The 26,747-nt window shown below is 36.4% G+C and overlaps 1 protein-coding gene across 1 annotated transcript in view; it reads right to left on the bottom strand.

Moving 5' to 3' along the window:
• LOC142358128 (uncharacterized) overlaps nucleotides 1–26,747 on the bottom strand; it is a 91,616-nt gene that overhangs the window by 45,569 nt on the left and 19,300 nt on the right. The window contains 7 exon segments of the mRNA XM_075409593.1: nucleotides 4,917–4,952; nucleotides 5,244–5,923; nucleotides 10,969–10,991; nucleotides 10,993–11,237; nucleotides 11,573–11,902; nucleotides 19,625–19,900; nucleotides 20,600–20,868. Coding sequence (XP_075265708.1) covers nucleotides 4,917–4,952; nucleotides 5,244–5,923; nucleotides 10,969–10,991; nucleotides 10,993–11,237; nucleotides 11,573–11,902; nucleotides 19,625–19,900; nucleotides 20,600–20,801 — 1,792 coding nt within the window. The 5' untranslated portion in view covers nucleotides 20,802–20,868.

The raw sequence follows: 26,747 nt of genomic DNA, 5'->3' as shown, positions 1-26,747 counted from the left end.
TAAAAATGTTTACTGGGCCTTGTTCTGGTGGCTCATTTTTAGGTGCTGTTCTCTGCTCAAGTTTCTGCTGAAGTTCTTTTTGATTATTTGAAATAACAGTTATTGCTTTTAACATTTTATCAGTGTTTGTTTCCGTTATTTCATTAAAACCGTCGTCAAAGTACTCTTCTCTGCTACACATCTCCCTTATTGCAATTTGTTGGCTAGCTAAGGTGCATAATTGATCAATGGTATCTGTTTCTGGTCTTTCTAAGAGCTTAGGCTTCAGCCAGTTTGGCATTGACTTAATAAAGAAGCGCTTTATTTGCTCGTTTTTTCTGTTTTCTGAAGTTTCTAGAGCAGAATCTCTTGCTGCTGTCTCTATTTCAAATCTACGAGCTTCCGCATCACCGTGTCCTGCTGGCGCTACTACTATTTCAGGTGCTGGATATGCTTTATTGGCTTCAGTTCTTAACTTTACTAAGAAATTTTTAACAGTGTCTGTTTTTGGATTAAACTTTTGATTCTCTAACTTTATAATTCTGATCTCTCTCAAGTCATCCTGCGTGAATCTATTTCTTAGGGCTGTTATACTGTCTTCGAAGACTAGTCTGGTAGCCTCTGGTAGGGTTAAGAAGTATCGTAAAGCGTCTCCTTTTAAATGTAATTGCAGAAAGTTCGCTTGTTGCGCGTTTGCGATTGCTGCAACTCCGATTGCACCTGTTATTAGTTGTTCAAACTCGTTAAAATTGTCCGTTTCTGATCCGGAAAAAGGCGTGATGTTGATCTGCGCGTGTGCCATTGCGCTTTTTACCCGATTAGATTATATACTTTTCGTTCAATCAGTCTTACTTTCGTTCTAAAGTATTAGATAGCACGCTTAACTTAACTTAATGGAGAGATTAAGGGGATTTAAGTGAAGAAAACAGTTAAATGAATAGCACAAGAATATCAGAAAAGAAACTACTGAAACCATTCGTTCCGAAAGTAATAAAGAAGGGCTGCTTATAAGCCTATTCCTAAAGCTCTGGTCGAATCGTCAGACTTATATCGTTGAAGCCGTATGGGCCGCCGAAGTCTCACCTCTAAAGAGTGCCCCTTAGTTTAGGAAAATTCGTGGGGACCACGACCGCACAGGCCTTGTGGAAGCTGCACTCAAATAGGCAACAGCATAATTGACTGAAGTCACTGTTTGATTCATTAACCTCCGGAGCTGGGCGGGGAAATAAAATATAATTGTTTTTTATTTTTTGTTTAAACTTTGTTTTGCCCTCTTTTTAGTTAATAATTAAGTGATGGTTTCAGTAATTTATTATTCTGATGTTATCTGATAATCAGTGATGATGTTATCAAGGTTAATATCTCTGTCAGATTGAAGTTTGTTACGAATAAGGCCAAATTTGCGAACTTTTTGATTTAGACTTTTTGCTGTCCAATAAATTGCTACACGTTTATCATCTTTATCTAGCACATAAATAACGATAGACTTATAAAATGAAGAGGAGAAAGCGGTTACTATCTGAGCTTGCGTTTTACTGTTGTTTTGGGTATAATTAATGTGATTTCCTTCAATATGTTCAACAAAATTGGGGGAAGAGCGACAATTATTAATAGCGGGGAGAATTTGTTCTTTATAAATTGACATAAATAAAGCACCAAAATTAATTTTACAAATTCATTTACTCACAATATCCTCGTTTGCAAATACCCTGTGCTGTTTTTGTCCGTTGTGGCGGCTGTGGTTGAGTGTGTTCCAGTTATTGTCCACTCAAACGCTTTTGAATTATTGTTGCTTTTTGTCCACAGAGACACAAACACAGTTTCCACCCATTCTTTCCTTTGTTACTGCTTTTTGTGTTATCATCTTGCTCGGAAAAGAAGCGCTGGATGTGGTTCTGGATGATTGGAGGCTCTTAAGGTAATGAAGAAGAAGAGAAGAAAGAAAAAAACAGAATAAAGAAAGGAAATATCGAAAATATCAAGGAATTAATCGAATTATTGGTCCGTTAAACTGAAAAACAGTTAATAACTCCTGTCACCATGTTACGCACTGATTTTTAGTAGTGTTCCTCGTGGTGTTATTGAGGTTTATATTAGAAGTAATTGACTTGAATAATTGGCATTTTACAAGGACTTATTTTGGTGTTTCACAGTGCGATTTTTAGCAGATATATTTTGAATAAAATTAGCTAGTAATAGCCTTTTATTGAGCGCTTCAGATGCGTGATATATCCACTAGTTTGCCTTGCATTTTAGTGTTAAGTTAGTCGCTATTTCTTCTGTAACTAAGTTTACCAAACTTGGAGGTTTTCAAGAGAATTTCCAGTTCAATCTTTAATTAATTTTAGCAAGAATTATTTAATAATTTAACAAGAAGTTTCTCAAGTTTATCAAGTTTTATAAGATGATAGGCAACTGATTTTTAGGCTGGTTCTCCGGTGTTCTGGTGATAGTTGGGTCCGCAGGGTTGTGCCTTTAGTTGTATTGGTCCTTCGCAAATATTTACTGATTTTCAAGTAGGGCGATTTCCGGCTTTTGTACGTCTCTTGGTGTTTGTTCAGTACATATACAAGTTCCGTATTAGCACCTACTTTATCAGAATAATTACTTCACCAAGTACATAATCTCTCATGAAGTTATTTACTGATTATGTGAATTTATCATCAAGAAACTCAAAAAAGTAAATATTGAGGCTTTTAGGCACTTGAAGTGTTTGCTAGTAAAACTGTCAATCTGCGGTTGTTTCTCATAAACATAAACAAATTAGGGGTTACAGGCCTAGATGGAATACTGGCTATATATGGCCTTGAAACTAATTGAATATGAACTAATTTATAGCACTTATTTATGGATATTTAAGGGAAAATCATCACGTAACTATAAGGAACGAAATAGGGGCGTGACACTCATTATACTGGAAAAGACACTGACAAAACTGACAAAAAGTCAATTTTTTAACATTTTTTAGTTAATTAATTGAAGTTAATGTTACTAAAATCAACAACAACAAGGGACTCAATGTGCCCAAAAGACTCCGAAAATATGTTTGACATTTCATTTGGTTACAGAAAAACATTGGCCCCAAATTGAGAAAAACGTGTCGAGATTCCCATAACAGATTGAAACCAGAAAAATGGTCACAAAACGCCCAACGACTACCTAAAATGGTAGAAACATCCGTAAAACATATCTTAAAACGCGTGCATTACACTTCAACGAAGAAAAAAGACACCTCCAATACTTCTCTCAGAGTCCTAAAAATAAATCGCCATAACTGCTCATCCACTGGTAGAAAAAACAGTGCCCCAAAAACAACAATTCATTGCAATAAAATTTAGAAAACAATTTTTGCACAATTGTTTACCTACAATGACTTGCCTACGCAATTCGGATAATACAATGTTAATCTACCAGATACCCAAATTAAAAGTTGATGACATCCAGTTTCACAGGCAAAAAAATATTGTCTGAACGTATGATATGTTTTCACGTTTGTTCAACTATTCTTGAGTTTGCATTTGAGTTAAACATTAGAAAGTGAAAATTAGGGATGAAAATGTAATTTTCGTGACATTTTTTCTCTCGTGAAACATGCATGAAGTTCATCAAATTTACATTGGGGTACCCGGCAAGTTACCATAGTGTATAATCTGAATTCCATGGGTAGACAAGATTAAAAGAATACGGGAAAAATTTAGTACAAAAAATTTTTGAGATTTTATCACAAGTTTGCGCAACATCCCGTCAAAAACTGAACTTTTACTTCGCAATACACTATAGTGTTAACTTAGTTTAGATGGCTGGTATAATTGCTTTATTTGAAAGCAATTAAAAAGACACTATTACAATAATTAAAAAATAAACATAACCGACTAAACGTCGGAAGAATTGCTCTTGAACGACTAGCGGGAGCTCTAATCAATTGCAGCCTGCTTCAGTCGGGGGGGGGGGGGCTAAATGGGACAAAGAAGTTCTAAAGTGGGCTTCAAATAATCACATTAGAAGTTAACATATACCACTATTAAGATTTAAAGTAAAAAATGACAAGAGTTTCGGCGCACTTTTCATTTGACTTTTAGTATTAAATTGCCGCCAATTGAGTTCAGCTGCTTGAAATTGTGATTGAGAGAGAATTTTAGATCACGAGAAATGAAAAAAGTCTAGGGCGCAAAAGTCACTCGAAAAGTCAAAATTGTCAAGCGAAAATTTTGCATAAAAAAGACACACACGTTTACAATCATTGCTATGAACTACGTTCAAAAGCAATTAAAAATCAAACTTCATTGGAGAGCAATTAAAAATTTCGGTCGCTCTTTGCACCATATCCCATTGGACCTTTCCACAAGGTTGGAAGCAATCGAATTAGCAGGAATATTAAATTCCTTTGATTCTTATTACATTTGCGAATAGTAAGCAGATTGAAACAGAAGAGTTAGCAACCCAGCCCTTATTAGGAAGTGAGTGAAATAAAAGGAAACAGTTTTGTTTTACCCGCAGTAGCTCCTATAAACAACGACAAGCAGCTCAAACATTGTAAGGATTGTGAAAACTTCCAATCCGTCACCACATTAACAGATGGCCCAAAATCTAACTCATTGCCTTGATATTACTTCGGATGATTTAATGTTTTTGTGGTCAAAAAGGGTCCCGCATCCACCCTAAAGGTTTTGCGTTATAAAAATGGAGCCATGTAAATGAGAAACGCCGGACTTCTCGAGTTGCAAGAGCCAGCATTCTATTTCACAGCTTTTGAGTTATTTTTCTTGAATTCTCAACACAAGCTTCAAGTATGACCGTCCACTATTCACTTGATACGGACAGAGAAATGGGCACACGGGGAACAACAAAATACGCCTAACCAGATTTTGGGCCAGTTATTCAAGATGCATGAAATCAGTTACAGATATGTTATTGAGTGAAATAAAATGAGTACAAACTTATGTAATCGTTTTCATGGCTCCGCCACTTCAGTCCTGAAAAGCACACAGCAAAACCTATACTCTCATCAAATATAGGCACAAGTTCACGCACGTCAAAAATTCAGCAACATTAAAAGGAGATCTAATCAAGTATCTTTACATAAGTTTACACATTCCCTGTGCAATCAACATTAAGCAATATAATACAACCAGCCGTTTTCAGTTACCAAACAATTCTTTGTGCAGTCAATTTTCCAAGTATGAATCACTGCATATATTAATCACTGTATATATTTGTCATCAGTATAACCGAAAATATTGACATTTCATAAGAACTAAACTTACTTTTAGATGCAGAGTTTTGTCTCGCTGCGAACTCCCTTGTATTCATTACATAACTTTTCTCCACAATTTCAGAAGGACTGGGGGAGTCTTTGTCCTCGCCTTCAACGATTTTATCGTCAAGTGATGCTCGTCTCTCGGAGGGTTCCTCGTGATTCTCAACAGTGACTATAACTTGATCGAAATCAATGATATCTCGAGTTGGATCCTCTTCTCGAAGCTCCGGTTCTGGCGGCTTTCTTCTCGTCAAACTGTTCAGTTCTAGATTGCTGTCTGTAAGTGACCGTCTATTTTTCTCTTTCGCATTTTTTCTAACTACATAGTCAATACATTCTGTGAACTTATTGTATTTTTTCACCAGCTTTTCCAAGTCGCTGACGTCAAAAGTGAGGTAAATTTGAAAGTTAGAGGGCAAAATTTTGAGAACCCTTACAAAATAAGTCTCTAGTCTGGATATCAACAAATGAGGTTTTCCTTTGATTCCAGACTCGAACAGTGCTCTTGAGATTGGGAAATTTTTCACCAAAACGGTTGTTTGTGTGGATGGATCTTTGTTCACATATTTGTTCTCGAACCGGCTCATAATTGAGAGAATAAGCACGCAAACGACAAATGCATATATACTGTGTACAACTAGAAGATTGCTCCCGGGTTCCAAATTGTTCAGCGTCAAACGTCCGAAGCTAAATCATACACACAAACTCTCAAACATAGCCAACTAATATCCGGGGAAATCTTAGATATACTAGCCGTAAAGGGCGACGGTTAAAAGTAGGACGGGGTAGGGCGTCCAAATCTTCCTTCACATAATAAATTTCTGTCTACTCCTAAGTAGCGTTCCTAAGTAGCTTTGATGATGTGTACACTAAAAGCTTAAGCAAGGAACTTAATGACCTCGCTCGTTACCAGTTTACCAGCAAAACCCAAACGTCAAATAACTGCTACAAACTGTTCGAGAATAATTAGATAGCTGCAGTATAGACTCCATTAATTGACATTTCCAAAAATTGTAGAGATGGTTGTTGTACTGTCAGTAAAAACTTCGGCATAACTCCCTCGCCCACTCGTGCTACTTTAGCACACAGTAAGGATTGTAATTGACTTAAAGGGAATTGGCTTGAAAGGCGCGAGTGCATGGAATCCTGATTTTGATTAACAATATTTTCGCTCATTTTCAGCGGAAACCCGACAAATTTTAATAAATCACCGTTAAGATTTTTTCAACATCTGATTAAAAACATGAACCGACTAACGTCGGACAATAGCTATCGAGCGACAGGCGGGCAATTTAATTCAGCGACTGTAATTCATTTTATATGGACAAAAACATCTGACCAGGGAGGGATTCAACCTCAGAAGCTTCGTCAGAAGCTTTAACCCTTTGTGAACCATTCTCTAGTGCTTTTCATTGCTACAATTGCTTTTCAAGCAAAAAAAACTCAACTTAGTAGTGAAAGCAATTGAGATCACTCAAAGATGAAGACAAGCACGAAAAAGTCACTTGAGAAGTCAAAGAATTTTCTGAAAACAGCGCGAAAAATGGTCAAAAAAACATAGCCCCGTAAAAAACCCGAAACGACTCGAAGAATTGTGCAAAAAAATTCTTAAGTAACCTTACCGAGATCATAAACATCAAAAAAGCTGAATCTAAGCAATATATGGTTAGAAACAACCAGTTTTTAGTTAGAACTGTTTGTAGGTGTGCGAGTAGATCAGTGAAGGGGCGGTATGTGGAAAGGGACAGGCTGTTGGGGGTGTAAGTAGGGTGGGGTGGGAGTTGAGATAAGTGCCCATGGGGTAGGTGTGGGTGGTAAGGTATGCGTAGGTGGAGGGTAGGTATGGATGCTAGGTGGGCGCAGGGGGTAGATAGGTGTAGGGAGGGGTAAGCAGGGGGTTTTGATAGGTAGGTGGTAGGTCTCTAGTTCAGGTAGATAGGATACTTAAAAGGGATCAAGAATTCTCAAATGACCTGTTCACCTTGAATACCACCAGCACTTCCTAATTATTATACATTACAAACTAAGCTACCATTGAAGACCAACCTTCGATAACAGAAGTCAACGCTCAAAAACAGAGCTAAATTTTTTAAAGGAAGAAGTCAAACTTCAAGTCATGAACAAACTTGCTGTAGCAAAAGAAGCAATTAGATGAATTCGATTATTCGAATTACAACTCGAACAGTCGTGCAATAAACATATCTGACTAATGTCGGGAGACGGATTGCTCTCAAACACTGGCGAGCAGTCGGTTTTTTACTAGCTGTAATTCAGCGAGATTAGCTTTAGCTGAATTGAAGAGGGAATGAGGTGATCATTGGAGGGGGAGGAGCGGGACGCGGAGGACAAGGGGAGAAGGGTGAGGTTGCTCCGGCGTAGTCCTACGGAAGGCATGTAGAGGGGGTGGGAGATGAGAATTGATTGGGGGTGTGAGAAGGGGGTGTGTGGGCAGGTGAACACGAGGGGGGAGATGACGAGGTGGGGGAATAAAGTGATGGCACCAAACTCTTGAAAAACAACTCTTCACACCATGAAATTATGCCTCCTGAACAGGTTGTGAACCGCAAGGAGTGTGAGAAAGGACTGTGAGCTGAGAGCAGCGAGGGGGGTGGGGGTGGTGGTGTGGGGTTAGCTTCTAAGAACCGCCCTTGACACCATAAGTATAAGTCTTCAAAACAGTTTCTGTGAGGCGCATACTTGGAGACTAGCAAATCAAAAGGCTCCAAGAGAACTTAATACCCTCCGGGCGCTACCTGTTTACCTCGTTTTGATGAAGAAAAGTCAAAAGCATCAGACAAAAAAATGATCTGGCAAAAAACGGCATAAAATGACCACAGGACTAAGGTAAGTGCTATTAACTTTGTTTGAGGAAAAATCAAAAGCTCTTAACTAATTCTATCTAATTCAGAAATATATATATATATATATATATATATATATATTTATATATATATATATATATATATATATATATATATATATATATAAATATGTATGTATGTATAAAACAAAAACGCAACATATAGTTGGAAACAACTAATTTATAGGTAGAAACGTGCTTAGGGCGTTTGTGTGCGTGCGCTGCGAGTGTGTACAGGGGATGGAGTTTGTAGGGAGGGGATAGATAGCTGAGGGGGTGTGTTTGGGAGTTAGGTAGGCGTAGGAGGTTGGTGGGCTGGAGGGGGAGGGGTAGATATTTGGGGGGGGGGGGGGGGAGTCAGTGGGTTTGATAGGTAGGGGCTGGCCGGTAGTTTAGATAGGTTCGAGGGACTTATATGGGTCAAAATCTTTCAAAATGACCTTTTCACCTTCAATATTACCAGCAGTCCCAAGTCTTATACACAACAAACTAAGCTACAGTTAAAGAACATAACCGACTAACGTCGAGCGAATTGGTCTCAAACGACCGGCGAGCGGTTGGCTTCTTCAGCAGCTAGCCACGGTTTACTGACCTCTGGGCGCTACCTCCTTATCCCGTTTGTGAATACGAAAGTCAAATGGGTCAGACTAAAAATCAGCCAAGCGAAAAATAGAATAAAAAGACAGACGGGATTAATATTTGCTACAAATTGCTTTTGAGAGCACTTAACAAAGATTTCCAAAAAAGTGCCTGTTAGACCATTTATGATAAGAAAACATTTCTACTATAACTCATTGTTAATGAGGATCAGAGATGCTGACATTACGCCACATAACAGCAGCTGAAGTGCGACTTCAACAAAAAGAGAGAGAGAAAACAAAAACGTGAACGAGAAGGAGAAGGAAAGGACCCCTAAGCGACAGAGAGAGAAAGCGACAGTAATATTTTCCATGATTGGTTGCGACTCTGCAACTTCTAGTTTTCTGGCCTTGTTATTAAATAAAAAAACTGAAAAAGGCAAACTAAAACTCACAGTAAAAAAATTTCTAAAACATTTTTCTGTCTCGAAAATTGTGTGAGGTGACCCGTCTCCGAGACTTGAAAAGTTTCGTTGGCCAATTTAAAGGACAAAAAATATTGATAAATTGTGAAAAACATTTCAAATTTTAACGAAATCTTGCAAAAATTTGGGATATTAGAATCTTAGGAACCACTTGACAGGCTCAAGAGACTATCTGGTATCCCTGTTTTAGGCCTGAAATAGATTCACAGGCTGATAAAGATCCATACACTTGGAACATAAAACTTTTCCAAAAATTTGAAACGTTTCAATTTCATTCAAAAATTTCCTAAAACTGGAGTCATAAAAAATTGATCGCCATCCCGTTAACTCTTGAAACTATGCAGCAGCTTATTATCAAACCTTGGAGGAGGTCAGGTCCTCTGATGTCGGAAAAAATTAAAAATGAAATACGTTAAAATTTTTTTTAAAATTCCTGACATTAAAATCTTGAAGAACATTTGGTTACATCTATAAACTATGCAGTAACATATTATCAAACTCTGAGGAATTTCCGTGGCTCTTGAGGCAAGAAAATCTAAAAAAACGACAAGAAAAATCAAAAACCAAAAAAATTGCAAGTTTTATAAAAAAAATAAATAAAACTTGCGATATTAAAAAGTTGAGATATAATCTATGACCAACAAAAATATTCCAGCAACTTATTATCAAACCCTAAAGGAGGTTTTCTGACGCTTGAGGCTCAAAAAACCTGAATAATGACAAAATGTCAAAAAAAAATTAAAAAATGGCAAAATTTGTCAAAATTTTGCCTAAAATCGTGATGTTAAAATCTTGCAAGACATTCCATTTCATCTAGAAATTATACAGTACCCTATTTTCAAACCCTAGAGAAGGTTCCCTGGCTCTTGAGGCTGAAAAAACTTAAAAAAATCACGAAAATTTTCAAAAATTGAAAAAAAAGCAAGTTTTATCAAAAAATTGACAAAATTTGTGACATTAAAAAGATGAAAAACTATTCCGTTTCCAACAAAAATTTGTCAATAACTTATAATCAAACCCCTTATTTCTTCTGGCTCCTGGGTCTGGGAAGACCTGAATAAGGAAAAAATAAATGTCAAAAAAATTGAAAAAAAATTGCACATTTAAAAAAAAAAATAAAATTCGTGAAATTAAAATGTTGAAATCATTCCATTACCACTAGAAAACTATGCAGTAACCCATTATTTAAACGTAGAGGAGATTCCTTGACACCTAGGGCTGATAAAAACCAGAAAATGTCAAAATCAAAAAATTTTCAAAAAGCTTGAAAAAAGTTGCAAAATAGCATAAATTTGCGTTTTTAGCCAGCGGTTGTTCGTCAGTAGCTATCCAGCCACGGAGGGGGGGGGGGGGGGGGGGGGGGGTGTGGGGGGCTGATGGGGAGGGGCAATACTGGGTTGGGGGAGTGGGGACAAAAGTGGGGGTGTTTTCAACATCTAAGAACCACCCTTCACACCATAAGAATAAGTCTCCAAAACAGTTTGAGCTGAAACAGAGCTGAAAGGCTCTAAGAGCACTTAATGCCCGATGGTCACTACCTGTTTATCCCGTTTTTAAGGACGAAAAGTCAAAAGCGTCGGACGAAAAATCGGTCAAGCGAAAAAGCGCATAAAAAGACCGACAGGACTAATATAATTGCTACAAACTTCGTTTGAGAGCAATCAAACAATGTTCGAAAACAGAAGTCAACCAAATTCCAATGCTCTTGCTCCAGTCGTAAAAATCAGTGTCAATATTCCTCTTCGAATCGAAAAAGACACACTTTTACAATAATTGCTTCAAACTTGTTTGAGCTCAATTAAAAACTACCTTTTGGTGTGATTGGTATGGTTGAAACTGGTTCCCACAGACGAGGTTGATGGGCAGAAGCACCAACATGCACACAATGGTATTGAGGAGCATGAATCCGATCACGTGTCTCTGGAAGTGGAGGTACTGGACACAGTCCTGGTTCACTTTATGTCCGAAGTCAGCAATGCTCAAAGTGAGAGTGAGGCGTAGCCATGAGAACAAGTGCTGCTCGTCTTCTTCCGCTATTCGCATTCGTCTCTTCTCCAGTTCCACTTCATCGTCGTTTCCTGGATAAAGTTCCCACAGTTAACAACTGAGATTGGCAGTGTAAGTTAGCTACTATTTAAAAGGCCACAATTTATCCACCCTAATGACTTATAGAAAAACGTGAAATCCATTCACGAGGATTTATAAGTCTTCGGTTTTCAAAAAAATCTAATGATGACACACTACATTCTGAAAGCAAAATAGATACCTGTAAGCAGTGAACAAACATCCTTAAAAATCTAAGTTAGACTGTGAGAAACCCGTAGGGTATTAATCTAGTTATCTAGTTATGGAATCTAGTTATCATTTACTCCTCAAAAAAATAAAGACTTTAATAGATAAAGCCTTTCATTACCAGTTGCGGAAATGATCTTCACACCAGGTGCATAAGATGTCGAGGCTGACATCGTGTTCATATTATCGCCAACGTCTCCCTCATTTCTCGACAATAGAATGACGTCACCGTGACCTCTACTACCATCCTGCAGGTGTTTTTCTTCACCCTCATTGTTATTGTTCGCATAATGCAGAGCTGTAGCTTGTGAGTTTGAGGGAGGGTGATCTAACTGAATGTCTCCGAGGTCTACCACTTCAGACTGAGGTAGAGTCGCGAACTCGTCCCCTTCCTCAGCTCCGAGAGTGATTGTACTGCGTCGAAGACTGGTGACCCCAAGAGGAAGAGAACCTGTTGCAAATTTTAAACAAACATTGCTATCCAGGACTAACAACAAGATGTGACCAACACTCAAGAAATATACAACCTAATTAGGCTGACGGTGTGCACCTCCCCTTTGGTGGAGGCACACGTATTTAGTCCATTGAACTTTAAGTAAACCAGAGCATAGTGCTTTGTAAATTTGGGAACTTCGCTAATTAAGGGGTTGTGTCCCGAGAGAGGACTATGAATTAACATTTACAACACCATGTCAGAAGTCATGAGATTATAGGTTCTAGTTATCTAAACCCTAACAATTTGTAGCTCCATGTCATCAACTGCGCATTATGACCGCAAAGTTTTGTGCTACGATAGATTTGTTCGATCACGGATTAACAGAAAATGAGCAAAAATTTTAATCAGAATCGACACACAAATAGCACTATAAGCAGGAAATTGGCTAACTTGTATTCCTATGGTAACAGAAAGGTTGTAACCAGAGTCAAACAGCCGTTAGGGTCATAAAGTAATAGAAATATGGGTCACAAGTGAGAAATTAACTTCACCTGCACAGTTGGTACAATAGAATTGAGATACAGTTCGAAAAATTCGTCATTAGTGTGGTTAAATTTGAAAACCAGCAAAAGTTAAAAGTTAGTGCAACAACTCACGTGTTCTCAAGTTCATGGCTGAATACAAAAATCATCCCAATCTTAGAAGATAAAAAGTAATAACATAACCGACTACCGTCGGGCGAATTGCTCTCAAACGACCGGCGAGCGGTTGGCTTCGTCAGTAGCTAGCCACCGTTTAGTGAGGCCGGCTTAAGCTTGATTCGACTCTGCCACTTTTAGTTTTCTAGCCTTGTTAGTAAATAAAACTGATATTTTAAAAATTTGCAAAATATTGCAAAATTTAAAAGAAAAGCTTCCAGATTGCGCAGTGAAAATGTTCAAAACTATTTTCTGTCACTGGAGTTATGTCAAGTAACCCATCTGCATCAAATTATCAAACCCTTAAGGAAGTTTTCTGGCCCCTGCGTCCGAAAAGACGTGAATAATGAAAATAAGAATTATGTCAAAATTTGAAAAAATGTGCAACATTTGTCAAAGAAAAAGCTAAAAAATCGTGATGGTAAAAGGTTGAAACCATTCCAGCGTCACTAGAAACTATGCAGTAACCTATTACAAAACCCACGAGAAGGTTCCTTGACACCTAGGTCTGAGAGAAATGAAAACATAACCGACTAACGTCGGGCGAATTGCTCTCAAACGACCGGCGAGCTGTTGGCTTCGTCAGTAGCTAGCCACCGTTTAGTGAGGCTGGCATAAGCTTGATTCAACTCTGCAACTTTTAGTTTTCTAGCCTTGTTAGTATATAAATAAAACTGATATTTTAAAAATTTGCAAAATATTGCAAAATTTAAAAGAAAAGCTTCCAGATTGCGCAGTGAAAATGTTCAAAACTATTTTCTGTCACTGGAGTTATGTCAAGTAACCCATCTGCATCAAATTATCAAACCCTTAAGGAAGTTTTCTGGCCCCTGCGTCCGAAAAGACGTGAATAATGAAAATAAGAATTATGTCAAAATTTGAAAAAATGTGCAACATTTGTCAAAAAAAAAGCTAAAAAATCGTGATGGTAAAAGGTTGAAACCATTCCAGCGTCACTAGAAACTATGCAGTAACCTATTACAAAACCCAAGAGAAGGTTCCTTGACACCTAGGGCTGAGAGAAATGAAAACATAACCGACTAACGTCGGGCGAATTGCTCTCAAACGACCGGCGAGCTGTTGGCTTCGTCAGTAGCTAGCCACGGTTTAGTGAGCCTAGCTTTTGCTTGATTCGACTCTTAGTTTTCTAGCTTTGTTAGTAAAAAATACAAAAAACCGATATTTTAAAAAATTTGAAAATTTTGCGAAAAAAAAGCTTCCAGATTTCGCAATGAAATTGTTCCGAACTATTTTTTGTCATGGAGTTATGTCAAGTAACCCATCTGCAAGACGAAAAACTTCGTTGGCCACTAATGATCGTCAAACTCGAAAACAATAGCAAAAAATCTTGCTAATTTTCAGGATATTAAAATCTTCAAATCCATTTCATTGTCTCAAGATACTATCCAGAATCCCTATTCCCAGCTTTAAATAGTGTCACTGGCTCATGAAGATACATAAACTTGGAACATTATAAGATCCAAAAATTTGAATAAAAATTAAATTTTATCAAGAAAGTGCTAAGAGCTGGAGTCTATAAAATATTGAGAACCACTCCATAAACTCTAGAAACTATGGAACAGCTTATCATCAAGCCTTGAGAAGGTCCCTATGACCCTGGTGCCAGAAAAAATGATTAAAAGTTCAAAAAGATTCAAAAACTTGAAAAATTGTAAATATTTTAAAAATGGCTGATATTAAATACTTGAAAAACATTCCATTACATGTAGAAGCTATGCAGTAACCTAAAATCAAAACCTAGAGAAGGTTATGTGGCTTTTGAGTTTGGAGAAACCTAAAAAGCGATAAAAATTTTTTAAAAAATTGAAAAAAAGCAAGTTTTATAAAAAAAATTGATAAAATTTGTCATTTTAAAATATTGAAAGCTATTCCGTGGCAAATGAAATTTCTTCGGTAACTTATTATCAAACCCTAAAGGACGTTTTTTGGGTCCTGCGTCCGGAAAGACGCGGATAATGAAAAATAAATGTCCAAAAAATTGAAAAAATTTGCACGTTTTGTCAAAAAGATGCTAAAATTCTTGATATTAAAATCTTGCAAAACATTCGATTACATCTAGAAGCTATGCAGTAACCTAAAATGAAACCCTAGAGGAGGTTATGTGGCTTTCGGGTTCGGAGAAACATAAAAACCGACAAAAATGTTTGAAAAATATGAAAAAAGGCAAGTTTTATGAAAAATCCTGATAAAATTTGTCACGTTAAAACATTGAAAGCTAATCCGTAGCAAATGCATTTTGTTCAGTAATTTATTATTAAACCGTTAAGGACGTTTTCTGGCCTCCGCGTCTGAAAAGACGCGGATAATGAAAAGTAAATGTCCAAAAAATTGAGAAAATTTGCACGTTTTGTCAAAAATTGCTAAAATTTGTGATGTTAAAACCATTCCACTAACACTAGAAACTATGCAGTAAACTATAATAAAACCCTAGAGGAGGCTCCTTTACATCTAGTGCTATAAAAACTCAAAAAATGACAAAAATTGTCAAAAAGCTTGAAAAAAATTGTGAAAATTAGTATAAAATTGTGAGTTTTTAGCGATCGGTTGTTCGTCAGTACCCACGGGGGCGGGGGATGGGGGGGACGAGTGGTGCACCGGGGAGCTGATGGGGAGGGAGGGGGGCATCAGTGGGGTGAGGGGCAACAGCGTGGTGGGGGGCGGTTGGGGGGCAATAGTGGGGGGGGGGGGGGGTCAACAGTGGGGGTGTCTTCAACCTCTAAGAACCGCCCTTCACACCATAACCCTTCACACCGCCCTTCATATAAGTCTCCAAAACAGGTTTGAGCTGAAGCAAAGCTGAAAGGCTCTCAGATTACTTAATGCCCGCTAGGCGCTACCTGTTTATCCCATTTTCGAGGACGAAAAGTCAAAAGCAGCAGACGAAAAATCGCATAAAAAGACCGACAAGACTAATATAATTGCTTCAAACTTCGTTTGAGAGCAATTAATTAGCCAATGAGCACCAACTTGCTCTAAATTTACCCAAAACATAAACTGCCCCAATGCAGGGCTGTAGCAGACCGGCTCCAACAAAGAGCTTTCAACGAACACCAACTTGCTCTTACTTTAAACCGAAAAACTGTCCCAATGTCAAAATATATCTGAAGAGTTAACGCAGTTGACATTGTAGCATTTTCATATTTGTTTATGATGATTTTTTATAATTTTCATGAGAAAGTCACCAACAAAACAATCTACGTCCCGACAACTGTTTCAAAAAGCTCTACTTTGGCCTCATTTTCAAGTTTTTGCATGCATTGTTTAGATGGCTTCAAACGTGTGTTCTGAATTGCCGTAGACAAGATCAACAATTTTTGGGCACAAAACCGAGAGCTTTAAATTTCCTGTAATTGCAAATCTTATTCTTCGCGCATTCGGTTGTAAGGTAAGCTCGAAACATCGAAAGAAACTGTAGCAACTGGTTTGAAGATATGTTGAAACACTCACGTGCACATACTAAAATGCCAAAAGTCTGCAGTGCCAGAAGTTCCTACTTAGCCCTACTTAGCCAGAAGTTTACTTCCAGTGATCTTCGTCATGTTAAAATGTGCGCGTTCTCAGCATAATTATGTGACTCTACAGTCACTTAACAATTCCGACTTGATATCTCGAACCACTTTAAACGTCAGACGTTCTCAGTGACTTCAGGCAGAGTCGGGTAACCATTACTTAAAGACCTAAAAAGGGAACGCGTTAACATAATTCACTTTCAAAATTCTTCGATACCTGTCGGAGGAAGGAATGATAAATTCCTTGAGTATCACCATACTTCAAACCATTTTCCAGAGTCTCTTTTATCATCAACAAACAATTGATAGTAGCCAAAATCTAGATTTCAGAAAGCGTTCTAGGCATAAAGTACACAATACCGGTTTAATTGTCTAAGCTTTAACTTACTGGGGGAATGGCTGGCGTGGAGGCACTCAATATACTTTGCGCAGTACTTTGACATTCACTATGTAAATAATAATTACTAACCAATCATTGGTGAGTAAACAGTGTTATAGATGCTATCTTAAATGTTAGTTACTTTAGCCGGATTGCTTGAAAAGTACAAATACTATATTTGGAATCATTAAAATCTGTTACAAAGAACAGTTGGCTCTCGTTTTTACTATAATATTTACTCTTAATTCACTTTTGTGTTGAAGTATTGCTAGATCTTAATATCGGCGAGGTTTACGAGGTTTATAAGTTTGTTGAGCTTTCTTACAGGAGGTTAGCAACAAAACTATTAATTGACTGAAGCCTTGTAAACTTCAGCACCAGATTGAACATAGTTTATCACTGAGGATATTCATAATAACCTCAATTAACTTAAGTTACCGAAACTTAAATACACGACAGAACAACTAATAATTTCGACGAGGTTATAAGTCAATCGGAATCGTAGTAACGAACCACGCCGCAGAAAAACTCCAGAAACAGGCCGTAAAGATGAGATTTTCGAGCAGTGGCAAAATATATTTATATACAATAGTCGTTAAAACCTTAAGAATACCAATATTGCTCTTCGAGTCTTAAAAACCTGATGAATGCCAATACTTCTTTTATGGCCGAAAAAAGAGCACAGGAAAAATATAAGGCTACAAACTTTGTTAGAGAGCAATTAATATTATAGACTCAAAGTAGCACGTGGTGGTTGACTTAGCTGACCGCTACAATTTCCGCAAGATCATACTCCGAAGCATTAAAAATGCTTATGAACACTGCACTAAAATTACTTAAGAGATTCGAATCAATTTGTTCAAGGCCGATAATGCCTTTACCAACAAACATCTGGGGGAAAACCAACTTAAAAATGCTGACTTTCAAAACAAGGTTTAAATTTCAGCGAAAAAAGTTGTAAATTATTCATTTTCTATAAAACTTAAATATAAATGACCCAGCAAAATGTTCCATGGAAATTTAACTCATGGTCACGAATGGTGCGTAAAACATCGCAATGAAAACAAAAGAGGCACAAAAATTTTAAAGCTCTTTGAAATCATTTAGTCGAATACTCGGTTCATTTATAAATACTCTGTTAACAAATTTCGTCCGATAACGAAAGTTCGTCAAATAACATCCGATAACAGTACAAACGTCAATTTTTATAACTTTAATAGCGAAACGACGATATCTTTTTCACATAAAAAAACAGTGGCAGAAAAATTAGACTATCTAGAAGATGCCTGCAAAATTTCATGTATACTCAGAATTTTTTGGCGATTAAAACAATATGTTGTCTCAATGAGTTTTTCTCAATGTTGTTTCATTGTGCAATTTTCTTAGAAAAGGCAATGTTGAAACAAAACCCACCAACATAGGGCAAAAACTCTCAAACGACTGGCGAGTGGTTGGCCTCGTCAGTAGCTGCTTAGGGAGGCTGGCTTTAGCTTATTTGAGTGGATAGTGGGGTGAGCATGGGAGGCGAAGGGGAGGTGGGTGATGAGGGTGGGCGTGTGGGGTTACGGAGGGAATGAGGTGGAGGTGGTTGAAGTGCTGGGGGAGGGGGTGGGGGGGGGGTGAAGTGGTGTGGGAAGAGAGTTAAGTGGGAGAAAGTGCTAAGAGGGGAGGCATTGATGTGGGATGAAGTTAAACTTTAACATCAGCCCGTTACACCATATTTATGTCTCTTGAATAGTTTGAGTAAATCGCATAATTAGAGATTAGTGAGCTGAAAGGCTCTACGAGAACTTTATGCTCTCCGGGCTCTACGAAAACTCGATGCCCTCCGTGCTTTACTCCGTTTTTGAGGACGAGAGTCAAATGCCCAGACAAAAAAATGGTCAGACGAAAAGTTTTAAGTACAAAAAATCACAAGACCAGAAGGACCAATCACTCCAAACTTCGTTTGATAGCAATTAAATAGTCTGAACAGTGTAAGACAGGCCCGCTTGTTTATAGTACCTGAGTTACCTCCCCAAAAGTAGGACTTCCGCCTCACTTAAGAAACCAGGCCACTGTGAATACAAACCTAATTTCTATGGCCAAAATTGAATTTTTTATTGCAAAGAGAAAAATATATCACGCGTACTAATCATGAACAAACATAGCAGACTAACTCCTTTGGAAAAACTGCTCTCAGATAAAAGCTTCCTTCAGCTTGAGAGAACTTTTACACGTAAAAACTGAAAGACAAGCGCAAAATAGTCACTCAAAAATGCGCAAGGGTTGCAGTCTCAATTTCTCCTTCCGTAGCAGAACACTAGTCTCGGTGAACTATTAACCTAATGCCTACTATAACCCCAAGAGAGATATACAAAAACTTAATTCCCTCGGGCTTTAGCAGTTAATGCCTTTCTTCATGACTGAAATACAAATCGATCAAAAAATTGATGAAATGAAAACTGCATAAAAAGACCAATCGGACTCAAATAATTGTTACATACTTTTCTTGAGAGCAGTTTATAGCTATCGAACTACTGAATAAGTTTTTTTTGTTAGAGTTTTGAATCACAGAATTTGTTGACTAAGACAAATGGAATAGGATAATAGTTCAATTGGTAGGCCCTGCCAATAACTCTTGCAAGAGCAAAAGTGTACTTAGTATCCATAATCTCAGAAAATGTACGAAATAAATGAGCCTCAAAAAAAGAGTACTAATTCGGATGAATTTGGTTCCATTTCGTTCACTCGAAACAAAACATACAGCTGTAACAATATCAATTCGCAAAAATCAACGTAGGAAAAAGCCTTCAATAATATTCACATGAACCGTGAGCAACATTTAGTTTTGTTTAAAAGGATATTAATTGATGACCGTCATCAATACATCATTGATGCCCAATAAGAGAACATCTATGCATTATTATGGATACCCGCCCATACAGACCTTCAATCATTAAGAGAAGGATGCGACAAATCAAGAGTATCAAAGCAAACCAGTCCATTTTGAATATCAAAAACTATTAAAACTGGAAAACTGGGAACTTATTTTTTTTAATCTTAAACGCTTGTATCCTTATGAATTCAAACAAACAAAAATGATTTTATTAGTGATCCTAAGGCGGCCAATGCTTCAATCACTCCTTACTTTTACTTCGCATCCGAGGCACGGTCGTGTTTTTATCGTTCAGATCAGCAGCCATCTTGTCCCCTCTTCCCCCGTTTGAATCCAACTCAGTGGCCCCATTAATCTCATAGTTTTGGAAATTGCCACTCACAATTCGAGAATGCCTTAGTTTATGTCCAGCTTCGCTGATTCTTGTGGCCGCGTTATTCGCCGTCGTCGTAACTGTGTGCACAATATTAGGAAGCACATGTTTCGATTTCTTCAACGTAACTCCCAGTCTCGCGTAACTGCCGATACCTAAACGTACTTATTCGATTAGTTGAATAGTCAAAAGAATGAATTTGAAGTCACAAAAAGTGAAAAACATGAAACGACTGATTTCTAGACAACATAGTAGTTCGAGCTGTCAAGAAAGACATTTATGTGAGCCCAACCTTTCTCTAATAACAGTAACAACGTTGCTGAAATTATCAACCTACTGTGACGTATTGTGATCGAGAAAAGAAAGATGCACAAATCTTAATTAAAGTGTTAACTTATCATCTATGATCACAAATGAATTTTCATGGACAATTATAATTCAAAACAGGTTCTGATCTCAAATAGTGTACTCAACAGAGCATCATCTGGCGCTAATTTCATTAGCTCAAATCAATTTAGAAAGGTACAAATTTATCTCCGGCATTACGTGCTAAATTTTTGAAGTCACAATTAGCATTTGAAAACCTTCGACAAAATTAACCAGCCAGATTTCCTTCATATAGACCACTTCAATAGACCAGATCAAATACTTAAAAATGTAAATATGAGCTAACAGAACTATTAAAACTGAAACGATGCTTCCAAATTGTTTTTCTTGCGCATTATAATTTTTTCTGATTTGCAGTCTGAGCTACGTTAAGATTTCACACTGACTTAAAATTTACTACTGTGACCATAAAAATCATGTTTTCATAAGTAAACACACCTTATCGTTGAACTGTATTTTTGACTTACCTTTCCTCATAAATGAGAAAATGATAAGAATGAGAATGGTGAGAGCGGCATTGAGTGCAAATGTGAGATGAACTCCGCCATAGTCCTGTCGGTAGATGTCAGTATAGTTCCTGTTATCTGTCAAACAAGAGGCATCGTCTGATACAACCACACCAGACCCACCACCACCCGCAGTGGAGCCATTCATGGAACCATTTGTCATTTTGAATTTACCTTATCGATATCGCGTCTGATCTCAGTTGATCAAGCTTTGCTGGACATCAACAAATCTAAACACAAAATATTACGTACATGAGGGTGTTTCAAATAATAAACATATCTGGCAGATTTCAAGAAAATAGCCGCAATAGCTTTCCACACCAGTCTCAAAATGATAAAAGAAACAGACCAAGAAAAAACTTCTTTTAATTAAATGCCGAGATGTTATATTTTGATTAAGAACGTAAATAAAATATTGCTGCCTCGATTAGCTGCTCGCAGATAACCTTCAATCAGAGTTACACACATTCGACCATATATCTTTGAAATAAAGTAAAGAAAATTTAACTTCAGAAGGAGGAAGTCATTTTTGAGTGTGAGGTAAGTCACGCGTGACCAACAATTTAATCACGTGAATAAAAAACTCTCTCCAAAAATGACGTCACGCAGGCAATTCGGTTGAAATTGCATTTACGAATGAACAAAAAGCAGATTTGAATTGACTGACGTCATATGATTGAAACAAAAAACTGGACGACGAAATGGAAACAACCGGAAAAGTCCAGAATCGTCAGAAGCGTCAGAACGTCACATGTAAAATCGTAATTGGAGCTGGAACTTCTGCCTTTTGTCCTAAAACATTCACTCTTCATCTCATCAGTTGTGATTAAAAAATAGGTAAACTTAAACCACTCACCATGAAAGAAAAGATTTGAGCATAGACAATGGTAAAAACAATTACAACATTCAGTAACAATGCAAAGAGTCAACAGATTTGAAATATCAAACAAGTAGGAGGACTCTAACTGACAGAAAAAACAATCGATATATTGATGCCGGTAAACTCAATTTCCTTCAAACATTCAGTAACGTTGAAAAAGGGTCAAAATACTTAGGATGGTCAAAAACCGACATATCAAAAAACTGAGAGGGCTACGAATTAGCATGAACAAAATCTGAAAAAGATAGAACCACAAATTCAATGTGCGACCCAAAAGATACATTGTGAAAGCATAAATCAGGTAATATTCTTAGAAACTAAACTGAATTTTTCGAAGAGGAAAACTAAAATATAAGAAAAGAAAACAGTTTTTTGTTTTGGGGTCAGAGCAATTAAGGCAAAAAATAGGACATTAATCTCTCTTATTGGAGATATCATAAACAAATTGAGTTCAAACTACTGCAAAAACTAAATCAACAAAAAGAAACAATACAATTCAACGGCAAAAAAATGTTTAAAATCAAATCTGTGCGCCCATTAATATTCACAGAAAGTAAAAATCAGTCAAAATGCTCATACGGCACTTCAGCAAATTTCATTGCAAATAGCAAATACTCAGCGGAGAGCTATATTGAATGCAAACAAAAACAAATCTAAGAAAAATGCTTAAATCATTATCATTTTAACAACTGATAAAAAAAGAGCTGATAAAACTATAGGCCTTAGGATAATGATAGAATGATCAATTTTAAAATGCGGGGAAAATGGCCAAAAACAAAACAAATTCTTGATTTTTGAAAGATAAATTTACCTTTTACTTATAGTTCAATTGTTTTGTCGTTCAGTCTTCGAAATTTAGCCGAATTTAAAGTTTGACAACTTTCGCCAATTATGTTTTTCCGATCTTTGAAGTCTACTTCTATTATTTTAACTATACAGGAGAATAGGTATAATTTTTTTCTCAGCTTTGAATGCTAAGTAATGAAATATTTTTTTTCTGCTTTATTTTTTTTTCAATTATTTCATTACTTAGCATTCAAAGCTGAGAAAAAATTTATAGCTATTCTCCTGTATAGTTAAAATAATAGAAGTAGACTTCAAAGATCGGCAAAACATAATTGACGAAAATTGTCAAACTTTAAATTCGGCTAAATTTCGAAGACTGAACGACAAAACGATTGAATTATAAGTAAAAGGTAAATTAAGATCACTAACGGTGCACAAAGACATTCTAATAAATAAAAAACAATTGAGAACAATTGGATAAAAATTTCCAAAACCGAGCAAGCATATGTACTGCTCTATAGAACAAAGATAACTCACGATATAAAGAGTAATTCAATGCATGAAATATCAAAGGTCAGTTGCCATATTCACTTTTGAAAAAAGCCAAATATTATGATAATTCAAAGTCAAAAATGAATATAAATTGAGCCATATTTTCTCATCTAGAACTTGAAACGCATTAGTAGACTCACAAAGACACTGATATCAATTTCAGAGCAGAGGTTCACATATTAATACAGCTTCTAATAAAAATTATTTCTACAAAAAACTAAACTATAAAAAAAACTGGGCCAATCGGACAAAAAACTGCTGAAGATGATTATCTATATGCGCCATTCTGTCAAAAACACTGTTCAAAGTCGAAAAGTCATTCAATGATCGAAGCACGTGATCGAAAAACTTCTCTTGCTAACAAAAAATTAGTTCAGACGGAAATTCTAATCTTTGGCTTTTAGGTCACAGCCGTATGAAGAATAGTACATTCGGTAAAAAGAACCCTGAAGAAAACCAATACTCCTTTTCACGTCGAAAAAAATCCAAGCCATGAAATTTTCCGAATAGAATATGACTCAGTTAATACGAGTCCTGAAAAACAATTATTACGTTATTGTAAGCGCAGTCTTTACAAAACATGTACAACATATTTTTCAAGCAAAAGAAATAAAATTTTGACCGTTTACAGCTAATGATAGATCAGATTGCAAGAAAGACTCTACCCTGATCTATTTAATATTCATCAGTTCCTATTTCTGGAAACATTTTCTAGCAAAATGCTACAGAATGTCGAACAACTTCCAGATTTCATAGTTAACGCAAACAAAGCTCAAATTCGGTATTAAAGCAACATCTCGACAAAGTGTTTCTGGAATGATATCTTCAGATTTGTATTTGAATATAGCCTTAGACAGCTAACCATTGTTTTTTTTTCATTAGTAGCCACAAAGCGATAGCTGGGGTTGTTATTGGGCCTCTCTCGGTTTTTTGTAGTTGTCAAGATTTTGGTTACGACCATGTGACGTCACAACCACTTCAAATCTGTTGTTTTGTTAATTCGTTCATGCAATTCAATTGAAGTGCGTTAGTGACGTCATTTCTGACTCTTAATGGAGCTACCTTTTTGTTCATTCGCTTGAATAAGTTTTCCGTCACACAATAAGTTTTCAAGCATATCGAACAAAATGAAGAATAACCTGGAGATTTACTAACACCTACCATAATTGTTTTAAAAGGAATTGGTATCCTTTTAAGTAGCTATCCCTAGGGATAGGGTTATTTTGATGTCCAGTTTTTCGCAAGCATTAAATATCTTACGCACTCGCATTACCAAAAATTTCTTATAGTTCGTTGTCGATTTCACTAAACCCTTAAGCTGTCTTTCTAGCCTCTCCACTTTCTAATTGGAACCTATTAATGGCAAAATTCAACAAAGTGTGCTGAGTCTTGTCTAAGAGTCCTGGAAAGCACCTTAATTAGTTCGTAGAGGTGACGTGCGTTTAAAATTTTCAGCTCTTCTTCGAACTTCGAAACGCTTTCAATTTTTGGAAGCCAAAAAATAATTCTTAAGATTATTAAAAATGCAGATACATTCGCAGTGCCATACACTAAGACTATAAATTGTAGATTTGGTTGAAAATACGTTTTGTAGAAGAGTTTTTCGACAGGAAAATTTCTTAACTGTAAAAAAAAAATTGTTACACGTTTCAACTTCTTTGTTTCTTCTATATGATCGGCAAAAGTTTTTGGTCTAGCGAAACACCCAAATAATTCATCGTTTCAGTATTGATTACTGAAAAATTCTGAAGTTCTAAAGACGCCTTGGCTCTCTTTGAGTTGATTTCCAAAATTTTGTTTCATGATTAATATTCAGCTGGTTTTCCTACATCCAGTCGAAGATTTTTAGATCTTGTTCAGGTTTTTGGTGTCCTTCTTTCTGAGCCGTAGATTGAGGTATCATCAGCAAATAGGGTTGTATTGCTCTTTTTGCATACAAGCGGAAAATCATTAATATAAAACATAGCTGACAGATTTCCAGAAAATATCCACAATAGCCTTGTAGATCTGCAGTTTCGAAAAGAAACAGTAAAACAGACAGACCAAAAAATCACTCTTTTCACTATAAGCTGAGATGTTATATTTTGATTAAAAATCTGTATTAGTTATATCTGTCTCTATTAGCTGCTCTCAAATATCCATTTCGAGTTATAAAATTTCACTTGACCTTATCTCTTTGAATTAAAAAAAGACAAGTCAATTTTAGAGTGAGGAAGTCAATTTTGCGAGCGACGTGTGACCGAAAACTTATTCAAGCGAATGAACAAAAAGGTAGCTCCATTAAGAGTCAGAAATGACTTCACTAACGCACTTCGATTGAATTGCATGAACGAATTAACAAAACAACAGATTTGAAGTGGTTGTGACGTCACATGGTCGTAACCAAAATCTTGACAACTACAAAAAACCGAGAGAGGCCCAATAACAACCTCAGCTACCGCTTTGTGGCTACTAATAAAAAAATACAATGGTCACAGCACTGACCCTTGAACAGCGCATTTTATGGCATTGATTAAATATTTCCTATGCAAAACTGCTTTCTTTCATTTAAGTATGATTTCAATAGACGGAAAGAGGGACCGCGAATTCTATTTTCAGTAATGTCTCACGTTCAACAGTATCAAAGGCTTTACTGAGGTTAAAAAAATATACAACATTATTCATTATTGGGTATATTATATTGCATAATTTCTACTTCTGAAAGCATACTGATAAATAAGGACTTATAACTTCATATTTGATTAAAAACCATATAACGCGCTCGAAAAGTAATTTTCAAACGCTGCCAAGTAACAGCAGAGGGATATTGATCTGTAATTGATTGGGTTCGCTTGGCAACCAATCTTATGACAAGTTGTCACCTTAGACGTTTTTAGTATTTCAGGAAAATACTTGAGATAAAAACATTTCTTGAAAACGTTACATAATGTCTCACAGATTGCAGAATTTTCGGTTTTCAGCATAACATTACCGATTTCAAACCTATCAGCAGATCGTTGGTTATTCAGACCTTTCATTGTTTCATAAATTCAGTGTCTGAAAGGACAATAAAATTCTAAACATGCTTCAGATATGTAACGTTTTGTCAGTGCTGCTGCTATGGCATCACTTGACCAAGCTTACGAAAACTGCCATTTAGTTCACATCGACTGAATTGAAATAGTTTGAGACGGTGGTCCATCTTTAAAATTTTTGAAAAGCTTGCAAAAAAAATTATTGTTAGTTTCACTTTGTACCTCTGTACCATTCGTTCATAAAAATTTGTTTAGCTTTAACTTAGCTAATTTGCATGCAGCTTTAACTTCATCGAATATTTTCCTGTATTTCTTTTTTTTAACTCGGCAGCTTTATTTGTCTTATATTGGAAAGCACTATTCCGTGGTTTTTGCGGCCAAATTTCTAATCTTAAGAGTAACCCAATTTTTTTGTTTGGTTTGTATTTTTTTCTATAGTTTGTACAAATGTTTTCGAATCAAAGATTACTTTTTATGGCCATTCTAATTATCAATGAACTCTTTGCTTTCAATATTTTAATTAATTTTCCTCAACTTGAGGAATACATCATAAATTTTGTTTTTTCGGACTTCCTCTTTAATGACATTCTGAAGTTATATTGACATTAAAAAATGTTCCTCTGTGTTGTCTACTTATAACTTATTAATGAAGAAAAATACGCAATAATGATCGGATACGGCACTTTCAAGAACGCAAAAATTTCCAGTAGTTTCTTTTGAAAAAAAAAACAGATCAGTTGCTGTCTGTGAAAGAAATGGTTCACGTGTTTACTAAAATCGAACTAATTAAGTTTACTCCAAAGTATGACAACAATTAAATTTGAACTGTTTCTATTATTTTTCAAAATATCTTTATTAAAATCCCCACAAACAATGT

This window comes from Convolutriloba macropyga, chromosome 2 (genome assembly GCF_964194025.1).
Source record: "Convolutriloba macropyga chromosome 2, txConMacr16.3, whole genome shotgun sequence".
NCBI classification, from domain to species: Eukaryota; Metazoa; Xenacoelomorpha; order Acoela; family Convolutidae; genus Convolutriloba; species Convolutriloba macropyga.
This window is presented reverse-complemented; position numbering and strand designations above follow the sequence as displayed.